Genomic DNA, 14367 nt, shown 5'->3' with positions numbered 1-14367 from the left:
ATCGCCTGCTGCCAGACAGTCCAGTTTCTCCCCGCATGAGTCCTGGGTCCCCAGAGACTTCCCGGAACCGGAGTTCAGAGCCGTCGGGAGCTTGTGACTCCCTCCGGATTCAAAAAGACCGCCGCGTCCTCGGGTGCCAGCCCCTTTCCGCGCGCGCGAGCCCTGTACCTCTGCGCTTCTCTGCTGCAGCTTCTATTGCTCTCAGTGTGCTTTTCTTTCCTTCTAGTTGTAGAATTTACAGTCAGCCAGGCTTCCTGTGGTTCTGGATGATGTCCGTATTGTTTTTCTGAGGTATTAATCAATTGTTGTGAGCGGCATCAACTTCCCGGTGTTTATCTCTGCCGCCATCTTAGTTTCTCCCATTGGTTGATTCTTGTATGTGCCCTGATTGGGGATCAAACCTGCAACCTTGGCCTTCAGGATGGCACTCTAACCAACTGAACAACCCATCCAAGTCCTCACACATGTCTTTAAATTCTTTAGTGGGCAGTTCTTGGATCTGTAAAAAGGAGAGCGCTCCCTTTGGAAAATCCCCAATTATCAGCGTTTTGTATTTAACAATGGCAGGAACTAAGTGCATGTTTTATTTCTCTACTAGCGTACATTCTCTTTGATGAGCTTGTCAATATTTCCAAATGTGTGGACAAGTGAAGTGAGAATATCCCTGATTTATACCTTCCTTACCATCTAACTGGGATGGGGATGAGTTGGGGCTAGGTTAGGCTTGACAACTATCCTAGGAATTTGCTCTAGCCCTAAGGATGCTATTTATAACTAGAGGCCTAGTGCATGAATTTGTGCATGGGTGGGGTCCTTTGGCCTGGCTGGTGATTGGGGCCGATCAGGACCAGCTGGCTGTGGGGAGAGACCACAGGAGGTTGGCCAGCTGTGGAAAGTTGGTTGTGGGTCAGTGCGTGTCATAGCAACCAGTCATTCAATTGTTCATTCACAACAGTTGCTTAAGCTTTCATATATATAGATTATTTCTTAGTTCCACTTAAATAGGATGACTATACATATAAGAACTAATGGCAACTGCTGACTCTAGAGAACACTGGTTATCAAACTCCAGGTTGGGACAAAGAATTCATTGTACTCTAGTTTTATAGAATGAAGCAGGCTTATCTGGAAACTAATGTAGCAAATTTTAGAGCTTTCATTCCATATTTTGTATCATGTACAATCTGATACCTTCAGGACAGATGGATCTATATCAAGTCTTTTTGGTGGGTGCAACAAACATCCTCTGAACTAATGTCTCATTCACTTGAGGGCATAGTGAGGCCCTATAATCACTACAAATCCAGTCCAGTAGCCTGGGGCATGTTATTTGTATCCTCCAAGCTCTAATACCACACAAAGACATAGGGCTTTAGAATGATCCCATTAACTTGATATTTCACTGAATCATATACCTTTGGATTTCCTTGAGTGTTTATGCCTTTAGTTAAATATTTGTCCTTCCCTTCATGAGGAGCCAGGTTGGTGTCCTTTAGGATTTTCCCACACCCCACCCAGACTTACCTCCATATTTTGCTTCAGCATTCTTTCCTGATTTTTCAGTTGGCTTTCTATTTCTGTCTTTGTCATCTTCACCTGGACTAAGATTTCCTGGGAGATTTTTTCTTGATCCTCCATTTTTTGTATCTGTCTTGCCAGCTGCTGTTCCTTTTCCACTGCCTGCTTGTTGGCCTGCTCAGCTGTTTCACAATGTTTTCCAAGAGAGAAGAAAATAACAGATATAACTAGCTGTACTCTTCAAAGGTTAGAGACTGAAGTGACTTTAAAAGGGTAGAAAGGAATCTCTGTATATTCTTACCAAAAATACCAGCAAAACATATTTCAGAATGTGATGATAAGGCACTGATTGTCTCAATGAGCCTCATTATGTATTTAGTTATTTATTTATGCTCACCTGAGGACATGCTTCCATTTATTTTAGAGAGAGAGGACAGGAAATGGAGAGAGAGGGAGAGAGAAAGACAGACGAAAACAGAAAGAGAGAGAGAGAGAGAGAGAGAGAGAGATGCATTAAAGGGCACTGCAGGAACCTCCCCTCTCCTCTGTGTAGAGAGCCCTTCCCTGTACCTGCTAGAGCCTTCTCGCAAGCACTGATGGCTTTGTCAGCCTGGAAAATGGATTCCTTGGTTGGAGTCTGTGACTGCAGGAAGTTCTGGAGTGCCTCCTTTGCCTAAAGAAACAAGAAAGAGCAAAGACTCTTCTTGCTGGGAAGTCATCTATAATCATAAAAGCATAATATGCTAATTAGAACCAATGCCCTTCTGGACAACCTTTCAGACAAAGCCAGGGTTGTGAGGAAAGCCCGAGTCCCAGGTTCCAGAGGGAAGCCGGTGCCGGCAGCTGGGGAAGGAAGGTCTACTCTTGCATGGATTTCATGCATCAGGCCTCTAGTTATTCAATAAAAATGCAATTTAACTCTATAAATTCTTCATCCTTCTTAGGATCCCACAGTGGTTTCCTTCCTTTCAGAGCCATGACAAAAAATCCAACATTTTTAGTTAGAATAAAACCCTATTTGGCAACCTCTTTCCTAGATCTCCAGTTTTCTGTCCTAATGATGCCTGGCACCCCCCTCCCTCCATTACAGACAGCCAGGTTAATGTGCAATTCTACAAACACTCTTCCTCCATTATTTGTAATATCTGCACGTTCTTTTTCTTCTGACTGGATGTTCATTTACCTTTTCTTCAGTCAGATATTATTCATTGATACTTCAATTTATAGTTTCTACCTCCTTTTCCAGGAAGCTTTGATAAACTTCTTTCTGAGATTTGAATGGCTGCCAGGTACACAGACCTGCCCTACCATATTATCCTGAAGATTAAGTTGATAATTCAAACTTAACAATATACTTAATAATATACTTGGTTTAGTAACTGTGTGCTAAATATATATATATCAGCCACCAGCATCATCTTATCATCACCATAATCACTTTCATCATTATCAGCATCACTATTTGTGTATACCTATATGATAATCATTATCCCAACACATTCAATTGACTGTTTATATTTATTTTCTTAGGTAAGGTCATAAACTTCTTGAGAATATTGTTTCTTTAATTATGTATCTCTTGTACATAGCACAAAATAATTACATTGTTTCCTAAATAAAAGGCATATTCTCATCCATCTAAATTCCTGACAGTAAATCTGATATTTGGGAAAACATATTTTTGTTTTATTTAAAAGTATTTGACTAATGTACAGATATTATCACAATTTTCTGTTTATTCATAAATGGTCCTGTGCCCTTAGATTTCTCAAAAGAATCAACAAAGACCTTCTGACACCCATCTGCTGTTCTTATCCCCTCTTTTTATTCCTCACCTTCACTCCTTTCTTGGATATCAGGTTATAGGAATGTTCAACCTTGTCCATTTCTTTTACGTAGAGATTGTATCCTCCTGGCACAGAGAAAGTTCCTCTCAAAATATTTTCCATCAGTGGCTCTGAAAGCTGGTTAAGCTGAGCCTGGCAATATTTGGCAGATGCCTCTTCATTCTGCAGCAAGAAATCTTCCTTCTTTTTCTCGATGGTGCCCTGCTCAGAAATGTGGAGGAATCCAAAGGAAAGAGGCCATTTGAAAAGAAGGGAAGGTCCAACTGTGATCCTCTTGGAAGAAGCTGTCTGATGACATCAGAATAGACTGGGGCATGGAAAACTGGACCAGGATCAGGAAGCTCATTTTAGTCCCAGTTAGACCAACTCTTGGTCTGACCTGGAAAAAGTTCCTTAATTCCCATGGGTTCAGGCTCAACATTTGTGAAATGATAGGGTTGGCAGACAAGAACTCCACGATTCCTATATTTTTAAAATTTGGGATATAACATTATACTTGTTTCAGGTTTACAACATAATGATTCTATACTATTTGTATAGATTGCCAAATGATCACCACAATGTCTAGTGAACATCGGTAACCTTACACAGTCATAAGAATGGTTTTTTCTTTGATGAGAATTTTTAAGTTAGACTGCTGACAAATTTCAAATATGAAATTCAGTATTATCAAGGTTTATCAGTCATAAGATAAACCGTGATCCATCCATTGACAATGGACAATGGGAAGTGCAATATAACTGGAAGTAGACTTTCCTCTGCAAACTTGGTTGCTATGGATAAACATATATACAAAGTAAGTCAACTGTCCACTAACGAGGTAAGTGGTCACTGAACAGAGTTTTGAATTTCTCGTGAATTATTTCAATGAGGGTTTGATTGTGCAAAAATATAGGAACAGAAATTATTTTGCTATAGTTAAAAAAATTACAATCCTGTTGGTTTCCTTCTGTATGAAGTGAGAGTTTTGTAACTAATAGGATTGTCAATGACAGACTAAAAGACAAGGTGAAGGTGCTTAAGCTGGGCAGAATTACGTTGTCCTCAAGAATTCTTTCCCTTGGTTTCCACACACTGAAGTCTCTAGGCCTGTGAATATGATAAATATTAATCTTGTGATTGGAGTTTTATATGGCACTGGCTGACTTTAAGAGACAAAGATTGTTCAAGTGTGCATACTTAAACACATAGCTTTTTATAAAAATACAAATTTTATTGATTTCAGAGAGGAAAAGAGAGGGGGGTCAGAGATAGAAACATCAATGATGAGACTGAATCATCGGTCAGCTACACACCCCACACTGGGGATCAAGCCACAACAGGGCATGTGCCCTGACCAGGAATTGAACTGTGACCCTAGGTTCATAGTTCTACACTCAAACACTGAACCACACCAGCTGGGAAACACATGAGCTTTTTAAGAGTAGTTTTCTCCAGCTGGTAGGAGAGAGGTAGTCAAAGATATTAGAAACAAAACAAGGATACAATGCACCATTGCTGCCTTGAAGATGGTAAAGAGTTCCCATGAGCCTCCTTATGATATTATATTAATTTCAGGAGTATAATATCTGAATCTGGTTTGCAGATTTTGGTACACAGAGCAGAGCACCATACATCTTGTGCTAGGAACTCACCTGAAGAATTGTGAAATAATAAATAGTGTTTTCATAAACTGCTAATAAGCACATGTTAATTTGTTTGACCCTAATAGAAATAAAGAGCTAATGTTTCAGAAAAAGGATGAATAGTAGACTACAGAATCCAATCACTCACATGATTCCAAATGTCTTTTACAATGGAATACACATTAACTATGGGTCAAAAAGTGGATGTCTAGGCATCAATCTAGAAGAACAGGAATTAGGAAGGATATATGCTAAGACATATTTACCATAAGTTTCTTTTGGAACTCGCACTTGTCATCCTTGAAGGAGTGCTCCATGAAGATTGAAATGGCTTCCTTCTCACAGGCTGCATGCAGGTCCAGCAGCTCCTGCAGAGTGTCTGTGGGGAAGCTCACTCTCTGGGTCATCTGCTCGCTGTAGTGGTCGGCTGCCTTCTTCATGGCTGCTGAATTCTCACGCTCAGCAAGAGTTATCACTGCAGTTTCCAAACAAGGCACTGCTCCACTGTTGATGGCATCCACATATGCCTTTGCCAAAGTCCCCAGCCCTGAATGACACAAGATATTCAGAGAATGGACCAGAAGTTGCCACCCACAGTTCTCAAGCTTTAGATCATCATTCTAAAAATAACAAAAATTTTGTTGAAATGAAGATTTAAGAAAAAACCCTGAGTATATTATGCACATTGAACTGCAGGGAAACATGCTGTAACAAAGGAGACTCACGATTTCCAGTGACAATGATTCCCTCTCTGAGGGTCTTGGTTTTTGCATGTGCAAAGATATACTGACAGAAATTTTTGGATTGCTCCTGGAAACTGCATTCTAGTTGGTTTTCTGAAACCCCATCCATACGGTGTAATAATTTTTTGTCAGTTGTAGGCCGGTCAAAGACAAAGCATTTTCGCCTTAGAAAGAACATCCTGATATTCTCTCTAGGCATGTTGGACTTCTGGATTTTGGGATCGTTGCCTGTAGAAAAGAAAAAGGAGCAGTGATTGGTGAGAAAGTCTTTAGGTAAGAACATTGATGATTTTCATTTCAAAGGGTCTTTGCATCATTAATACAAATCTATCTAATGCTAATCTCACTAAAACATAGGATTTTTTAATTTTTTTTTTTGTCCAGAGCCAAGAATAAAAGTAGTGCTTCTGAGGAAGAAGGGGAAGTTTTCATTCCATGTGAAGAAACTTAGGATTCTTCCACAGTGTCCAATGCTTAAATATTTATTAGATATTTTTGAATGATAGATTATTCCCCAAAATTGTCAGAAATGCATTTGATATTATAGTCCTAATGTCAGAAATATAATTTGGGCTCTACAATAAAGACAAATATTTCTTGGTAGATATATGAAAATTTTTGATATTGTTAGGAAAAATACCATGTGGAGGACAGACAATCCTGAGAATCATAAAGAACAATTTCTAAAAATCAGAGTGAAAAATTCATACAATATAAATATATTCCAAAACTTTTTAGAAGATATAATCAAAGAGTAAGGTTAACCTAATGCCACTTGAAGACCTCACTTGTTCTCTATATTGGATTACATTGGATGTGACAAAGTCACAAAGAATAATGCTGGGCATATATCAGCTATTCAATAAATGATTTAGAATGATGAAATAAGCAAAAATGGACATTCTTCGAGGTACCACCCATTTTCCTCTCTGCTAAATGTACTCTGAGTAATGAATTTATTGTATTAACATGACAACAAGCTAGAGAATAAAGAGAGTAATGTTATAAGAATGAGATCATGAAAAATTTGACAGCCTTACTGGGATGATATTTAAAGGACTTTAGGGGAAATCATATTATATATATATAAAGGATGTAACTATGTAGACTATTAAAATAGACTACATGAAATATACTTTACAAATGAGTCATTTGATATATTTGTAATCCTGTGTTAATTGTCACTCATAGTGATGGACATTTAAGCAGAAGAGCACTAAACTTAATTATTACACAAGTATTTGAGTGTTAGGAAGACTTAGCACTGGTTGTTATCTTCAATTTTCTTTTCATGATGCCAAGTTTCCTAAAATCTGTGGTCCAACACTGGATTCTCCATTTCCTCATCAGCTTAACTTTTGGTCACTTGAGTACTTTTAGTATTAATAACACCTGAAACCTCACCCACCTGTAATAGCCATATTGCCTTTAGCACAAGCCTCAATGCAAAAAAAATAAATAAATAATGATTGACTTAGAAGTACTGAATGAAAGGGCTCAATTGATCCCACCTCCTAATGAACCCTCTACCACCCAGACCATCCTCTGATACCTGGAACCAACTTCAAGGCATTCTCCATGTACTCATCTTCAGTGATGGTGCGTCCATCTAACTTCAGCTCCAGCATGAAATCCCGTACAACCCAAACAAAGTCTGGGAAGAAGCTCACAAACTCGGCTGAGTCATCTACTTCAGCAGAGATGGGAGAGGACTTTGTTCTGATTAACTTTGTTAGTTCAGTCACATAGCTGGGATCTTAGCTAAGGATTGAGAAGTGCTCCAAGCCAAAATTTCCAGATCTCATGCAGAAACAATTATTGTGAACATTCCTATTCACCTGTGTCCCTTCCTCCTCAAACATCATTATGAAATGAGGAACAAATAACAAAAACAATAACAAAATTGTCTTAATTTCATTCCCATAGAATCCATGACACATGGAGGTTTGATTCCTGGAAGGATACTGCAGCTGCTCCAGGGCCTGGTGGTTGATGCTGCTCATGCTGTTGTAGACAAACATGCTGCTCAGAAGCACAGCCAGGGCAAAGAGCCACGAGTCATTTTTTGAGTCACCCTAGAAAGTGTATTATAGCAGGGCATTGGGTATCTACTCTTCTATCACCCATTCATTTGTTCATGCACTATGTCAGCTCTGCTATAACTGAACAGTAGGGCAAATAGCATATACTGTAAAGACAGTGATAAATTCAAACCTCATTTTTGAGTATTCACATTGACCCCCTCTCAAGGTCTGAGTTCTTTAGCAATTAAAAGGAGTAAATTACAATATAAATGTGTGAGAAATGTTTAAAACAGTCCCAAGAACATAGAAGTATGTAATGATAAGTGGTTAATGATTTATTTACAGTTTCTCTTGACCATGAGTTTATTGGTGACACAAATGCTACTCAATTGATTCACCAACTTCTCATTGTGCATCTAAAAAATGCCAGATACCACATTTAGTTTTTTGGAGATAAAGTTTCATAGGGTAATCTCTGACCTCCAGAGATGATGTGCTAGAGGTGCAGATATACATGGCAACATGTAAATGCATCCAAGGTGACCAACTCTGCCAGGCGTGCAACTCAATGTTATAACATAAAAGACAAAGGGGGAATGAAAAATCCAGAACATTTATTCTGTGATTTCAGGACAAGAAGGGATTATGTCTGAACTAGAGGCCTGTTGCATGAAAAGATTCGTGCAATAGGCCTTCCCTTCCCCTGGCTGCCAGAACCAGTTTTCCTCTGGCACCCAGAACCCAGGCCAGAGCCGCCTTCAAGCCTTTGCTACTCCAGCTGGAGCCGCCTTCAGTCTTTGCTCTGCCACTTCGCCACTTTGCACCTATGTATTCAAATTAACTGCCATCTTTGTTGGTGGTTAATTTGCACATCTTGCTGATTAGCCAATGGGAGGCATAGCAAAGGTATGGTCAATTATCATGTTAGTCTATTATTAGATAGGGTGGGATACAATCCCATTACTTGAAAGTAGCAGGCTTTTCTTTAAAGAACAGACAGAATGTGGAGTTGTGTAGAGAAAGACCCATGTAGGTAAAAGGATCTACAGAAGCCAATCAGAATTGTCAGAAGGTGTCTTCACACAAAGATACTGCAAGTTATTTTATTTGATTAAAGTAGTGGTTATGTATGTGGTAGAAATAGATGATGAGGCTAAACATAAGACACTCAGGGTAAATCACGCGTGACTATGCAATAGAATTGGGTACTGCTAAAAATCCTAGAGTTGTAAGGACAGCAAGTATTTCTGCTTCTATCAGTTGACAGTTATGTTTTGGCTCCTTTTCAAAGGTAATCAGCTAAAAAGAAGAAGGTTTAGTAAACTACAATCTGTTAGCAGTCAGTAGACCATCCTGGGCTTATATTGAGGTGATTATTGAGTACTTTAAACCTGAATTATGCTCAGTGAAATAAGCCAGTCAGAAAAAGAAAAGTATCATATGATTTCACTCATATGTAAAATCTAATGAACATAATGAACTAACAAGCAACATAGCGGCAGCCTCATAGATAGACAATAGGCTGACAAGTTTTGGGGGTAGGGGTGGGATTGGGAGCTAGAGATAGAGGTATTGAGAAAAAGGGGAAAAAAAAGAAAGATTTCATGCATAGGGCAACAGTGTGGTGACTGCTAGGGGTGAGGGGTGGGAGAAGTTGGGGGAGGGAATAAGGGGGATAAATGGTGACAGTCAGAGACTTGACTCTGGGTAGTAAAAACAATATAGTGTACAGATAATGTCCTGTAGAACTATGCACCTGAAACCTATATAAATTTGTTAACCAGTGCCACCCCAATAAATTCAATTAAAAATTAATATTAAAATTCAGACTATCTAAATTCCTGCCCCTACTCCTTTTTGGGTAATGGAAGCCAAAGATCCACCCCTCCTACTTTCAAATTAGACTCTGGCTAATACAAATAAGGACACAAGATTGACTGCAACTAGCACAGTGAAGACAAAATACCTAAAATTATCGCATTTATAATGCTTCTGGTGGGTCTAAGCTCATGAATTTATAGAAGTCAGGGAGAAATTTACCTGTAAAGCCCAGAGATTTATAATAAAACCTTAATTAATTTGTATCATGTAGCTGAGGTATTTTTGGAGATTATTTAAATATGTTATTTAACGAAACCCCATTTTTATGTTTCCTACCTTCAAGACCATCAACCTCAGTCACCTTAACTACTAGAGGCATTGATCCCATAATTATAGCTTCCTCCAGGATGTTTTTCTTATCTAAAATACTGGTTAAGTGTGTCACTCCTTGGTATCCATGGTATCTGGTACTGATAACACTGCTTATTTCATATCTTCCAACTAGGCTCTGGGCCTTTTCCTCAATCATGCATATCTGCAGTACTTAACACAAAATCCTAGAATTTAGATGCCCAGTGAGTATTTGTTATCTTGTAACTTTCAACCAAGTGTAAAAATAGAAGTTATATACCTAATAAAGGAAATATTGAGTTTTCAAAAAACATAATTAAACCTCATTATTCTTAAGTGGATTTGCAGTTTACAAAAATAGATCATAGAAATTAAATTAAGGTGGCAAATTAAAATGCAAGTGGAGTATCAAGAACAAAGAAGACTCTTTGCCTTACCTTTTCCACATCGCCCAGGCCCTCAGTATCCAGAAGGACGAGAGTGTGGTTGGGATTAAAGGGGTGGACCACACACCACATCCAGATGCCCTTGGTTTCTGACCTCACTGTGGAGCCCACACGGAAACCTGCAAAGGAAGAGGAGAAAGGGTTATAGAATAACAGCAGATAGTCCAGGCTGCCCATAGGTTACATTGGTTAAAACTATGGGAATGTGAGTGCCTGGCTGGGACTAAGGTTGCTTTCATTTCAGCAAGGACAGTCTATCCAACCTTTATCCATATTTAGGACCTTCTCAAGAAACACTTTGGGTTTCCTATTCTCCCCATACTATCAATGGCTCAAGATATATCACATTACAGAATTACTATAACCTCTATTGACCTTTATAGTCCTTTCTGACACTGAGGAGCTCCCTTCTCCTTCAGGTTTTGGTGGAGTTCCACCAGAGTGAGGCACCGGCATGAGACTAGAGGTCAGGAATATGGTCCATTCACTTCTCCTTGGTGGACCATGGTATCCCAGTGCCTCTGTTCCTTTCAGTGGGTCACAGCCCTTTCATTTAGCTCCATTCTAAAGTATGGGTCTTTGTCACATCCTGGTTCAACTTTCTGCTAGTTCATGCTATAAGAATGACTACAGTTACCTGGCCATTGCTACTGCTACCTTCTAGGTGCTTCCTAATCTCTAATCAGTTTTCTGTGACCTGCTTATGACCTTGTATGTGTCCCTCTAATAAACATTCTTTAGTTACCCTCTGAAAGGTTCTTGTGTGTCCTTCCAGAAACTGGACTGATAATCAGCTTTGTTGAATTTTTTTTCCCTTTCACTCCTGCATTTTTCTCATTTCTTTTCTCTTCTTCAAGGAAATGAGGAGGGATTTCTCACTGCTTCAGGTGGGGATATAATGGAAGTGAAAGCAGAAAAGACCTGTGAAATGTTCTTACTCCTCTTTCAAAGGCTTATACTTACAGGTGGGGAACATGTGAGGGATATGCCCAAGAACCTGTGTGTGACATATCTTGTCCAACAGTGCAACATTTTTAACATCTGCTATAGGCCAATGTTTCCTTCAATGGGGACTAGATATGGACATAATGGAATGTGTAGGTATCAGCTTAGCTCAGGGCATTCTATTTCCACATCCAGTGAATTCTCCATAGAGAGGGTATAAAGCCTGAGATGGCCTGCATTGTTACACAATGTGACAGTAGTTGATTGTTTGATTAGTAATACCGAGTAATCTGAACTCCCAGTTCTCCCAGTGAGAAAAGGTAGGTGTAATTGGAGAGCATCACTCTCAGTTATGAGAGGTAAACTCCACAAAAGAAGTTATCAACTAGGGGAGAGAGTAGTAACCTGGTCTTGCTCCGGGATCTTGACTGGGCAGGAATCCTTATTTTAATTTTTTCTGTTTTATGAGTTGGGTGGGAGTCAAAATTCAGGTGTTGTTGTTTTTCCATTTACAGTTTACTTTCAACATTATTTTGTGTTAGTTCTACAGCATAGGCATTAGATAATCATATACCGGTACTTAGCAAATGTTCTCACTGATATTTTAAGGACCCACCTGGCACTATACATAGGTATTATAATATTATTGACTATACTAAGTGTGTTAAAATATTTTGAGTGTTGGGAATTCCTCACTAATGAAACATGACTAATTATTGCCTGATGTTACCTTGAGTAGAATTAAAAGCCTGGTGTTGAAACTCCTCAAATGACATCTCTCTCTCTTAGGGTTCTCAAACCTTTATTCCTTATAAAAGGCCTATCCCAAGAGACATATGAAAACATGCTCAAAGTCACTAATCATCTGAGAGATGCAAATCAAAACAACAATGAGGTATCATCTCACACCTGTGAGAATGGCTATCATCAACAAATCAATAAACAATCAGTGCTGAAGAGGATGTGTAGAAAAAGGAACCCTCTTCCATTGGGGATGGGAATGCAGACTGGTGGAAAACAGTATGGTGTTTCCTCAAAAAATTAAAAAAGGAACTTCTATTTGACCCAGTGATCCCACTTCTAGGCATATATCCCAAGAAAACAAAAACACCAATCAGAAAGGATATATGCACCCCTATGTTCATAGCAGCACAATTCACCATAGCTAAGATTTGGAAACAGCCTTAGTGCCCCTCAACACATGAGTGGATTAGAAAATTGTAGTACATCTACCCAATGTAATACTACACTGCTGTAAAAAAGAAGGAATTCTTACCATTTGCAACAGCATGGATGGAACTGGATAGCATTATGCTAAGCAAAGAAAGCCAGTCAGAGAAAGATAAATATCACATGATCTCACTCATTTGTGGAATATAATGAACAACATAAACTGATGAACCAAAATAGAACCTGAGTCATAGAAGCATCAAACAGATTGTCCAACCTATGAGGAAAGGCAGGGGGTAAGAGGGTAAGAGATCAATCAAAGGACTTGTCTGCATACATATGAGCATAACCAATGGACACAGACAGGTGCGGGGGTAAGGGCATGTGCTGGGGTGTGGGGGTAGCTGGGAAGAGGTCAATGGAGGAAAAAGGAGACATACGTAACACTTTAAACAATAAAGAATTTTTTTTAAAGGCCTATCAATTAATTTAAGACAGGCAAGGAAAAGTGTTCCCCTGATGGGTGGCCCAGAACTTCTCTACAAGAAAGACCAAGACAAAATGTTTTGTTGGAAGCAAAAGAGAAAAATTGTGAAGCAAAAAGGAAAGAGGGAGAAAGGAAGAAAAGGGAGAGAAGGAGTGAGACAGAAAGAAAGAGACACAGTGAGAGGACAATGAGAGATATTTCTAGGAATCGGCATTCAGTGTATTGAGTTTGAACCCATAATAGTGCTGAGCTAATGAGATACAAAGGAAGACACTGGAAAATAAAAATGGTGTGTGGTCTTCATAGAGAGAAAGGACTTACAGATTTGGGCAGATTGCTCTAAAAATCAGAAAGAATAAAAAAGGGCAACCTAATAGAAGAGAAAAATGACTTTGAGAAATAGAAAATGCAAAGAGTAAATAAATATGTGAAAAGATGCTGAAACTTATTTGTAATGAGGCAAATAATAAGTAGCTATACAGTCACTAGATCACCAAATGTAAAAAGTCTTTTACAACATTTTTATGAGCATGTGGAGAATTCTCAATTACTGCTAATAAACATATTTTTCATATAAAGTTTGAAAAGCTGTTTAAATTATCTAGAAAGGCTGACAACATATATACTCCATGACCCAGCAATTTTATTTCTGGGTCTGTCACACAAGGTAGTTTGTGTACATGTGCACCAGAATATACAAATAAGATTCATGTCAGCATCATTCATAAAAGTAAAAACCTGGGAACAAAAGCAATGTTCACCAACAACAAATTGATAAATAAATGATGGCATCTTCTAACAATAGCAATAATATAAAATAGTGAAAATAAATTACAGATGCATATGACAAACTATGTAAAACAAATAATTTTTTGAACAAAAGAAGCAAGACTCCAAAGAATACCTGAATGGACTTCCCTTTATATAATACTAAAGGCCCAGTACACAAAAATTTGTGCACTTGGGGGGAGGGTCCCTCAGCCCGGCCTGTGCCCTCTCGCAGTCTGGGATCCCTCGGGGGATGACCACTTGCTGGCTTAGGCCTCCTCCCTGGGGGGATTGGGCGTAAGCTGGCAGTCAGACATCCCTCTGGCAGCCCGGCAGCCCTTGGAGGATGTCCACTTGCCAGCGGGGAGCAGGCCTAAACTACAGTTAGACATCCTTAGCGCTCCGGAGGAGGCAAGAGAGGCTCCCACCACCACCGCTGTACTGGCAGCTGTCAGCCTGGCTTGTAGCTGAGTAAAGCTCCTCCCATGTGAGAGCACCCTGACCACCAGAGGACAGCTCCTGCATTGAGCTTCTGACCCCTGGTGGTCAGTGTGTGTCATAGTGACCAGTCATTGCCAGTCTTTCTGCTGTTAGGTCAGTTTGCAATTATTACCCTTTTATT

At 39.3% G+C, this 14367-nt stretch overlaps 1 protein-coding gene across 1 annotated transcript in view; it reads right to left on the bottom strand.

Moving 5' to 3' along the window:
- Positions 1–10648, bottom strand: part of LOC102759045 (guanylate-binding protein 4-like) — a 12674-nt gene extending 2026 nt beyond the window's left edge. The window contains exons 1-9 of the mRNA XM_015569167.1: positions 10639–10648; positions 10367–10494; positions 7699–7808; positions 7286–7482; positions 5716–5961; positions 5257–5537; positions 3354–3566; positions 2089–2191; positions 1525–1700 (exon numbers count right to left, since the gene is read on the bottom strand). Coding sequence (XP_015424653.1) covers positions 1525–1700; positions 2089–2191; positions 3354–3566; positions 5257–5537; positions 5716–5961; positions 7286–7482; positions 7699–7808; positions 10367–10494; positions 10639–10648 — 1464 coding nt within the window. The remainder of the gene's footprint in view (positions 1–1524; positions 1701–2088; positions 2192–3353; positions 3567–5256; positions 5538–5715; positions 5962–7285; positions 7483–7698; positions 7809–10366; positions 10495–10638) is intronic.
- Between the last annotated feature and the right edge of the window lie 3719 nt (positions 10649–14367).

This window comes from Myotis davidii, unplaced genomic scaffold, assembly GCF_000327345.1.
Source record: "Myotis davidii unplaced genomic scaffold, ASM32734v1 scaffold2185, whole genome shotgun sequence".
Lineage (NCBI taxonomy): Eukaryota > Metazoa > Chordata > Mammalia > Chiroptera > Vespertilionidae > Myotis > Myotis davidii.
Note: the sequence above shows the minus strand (reverse complement) of the source record. Positions and strands in the feature narration are given on the sequence as shown.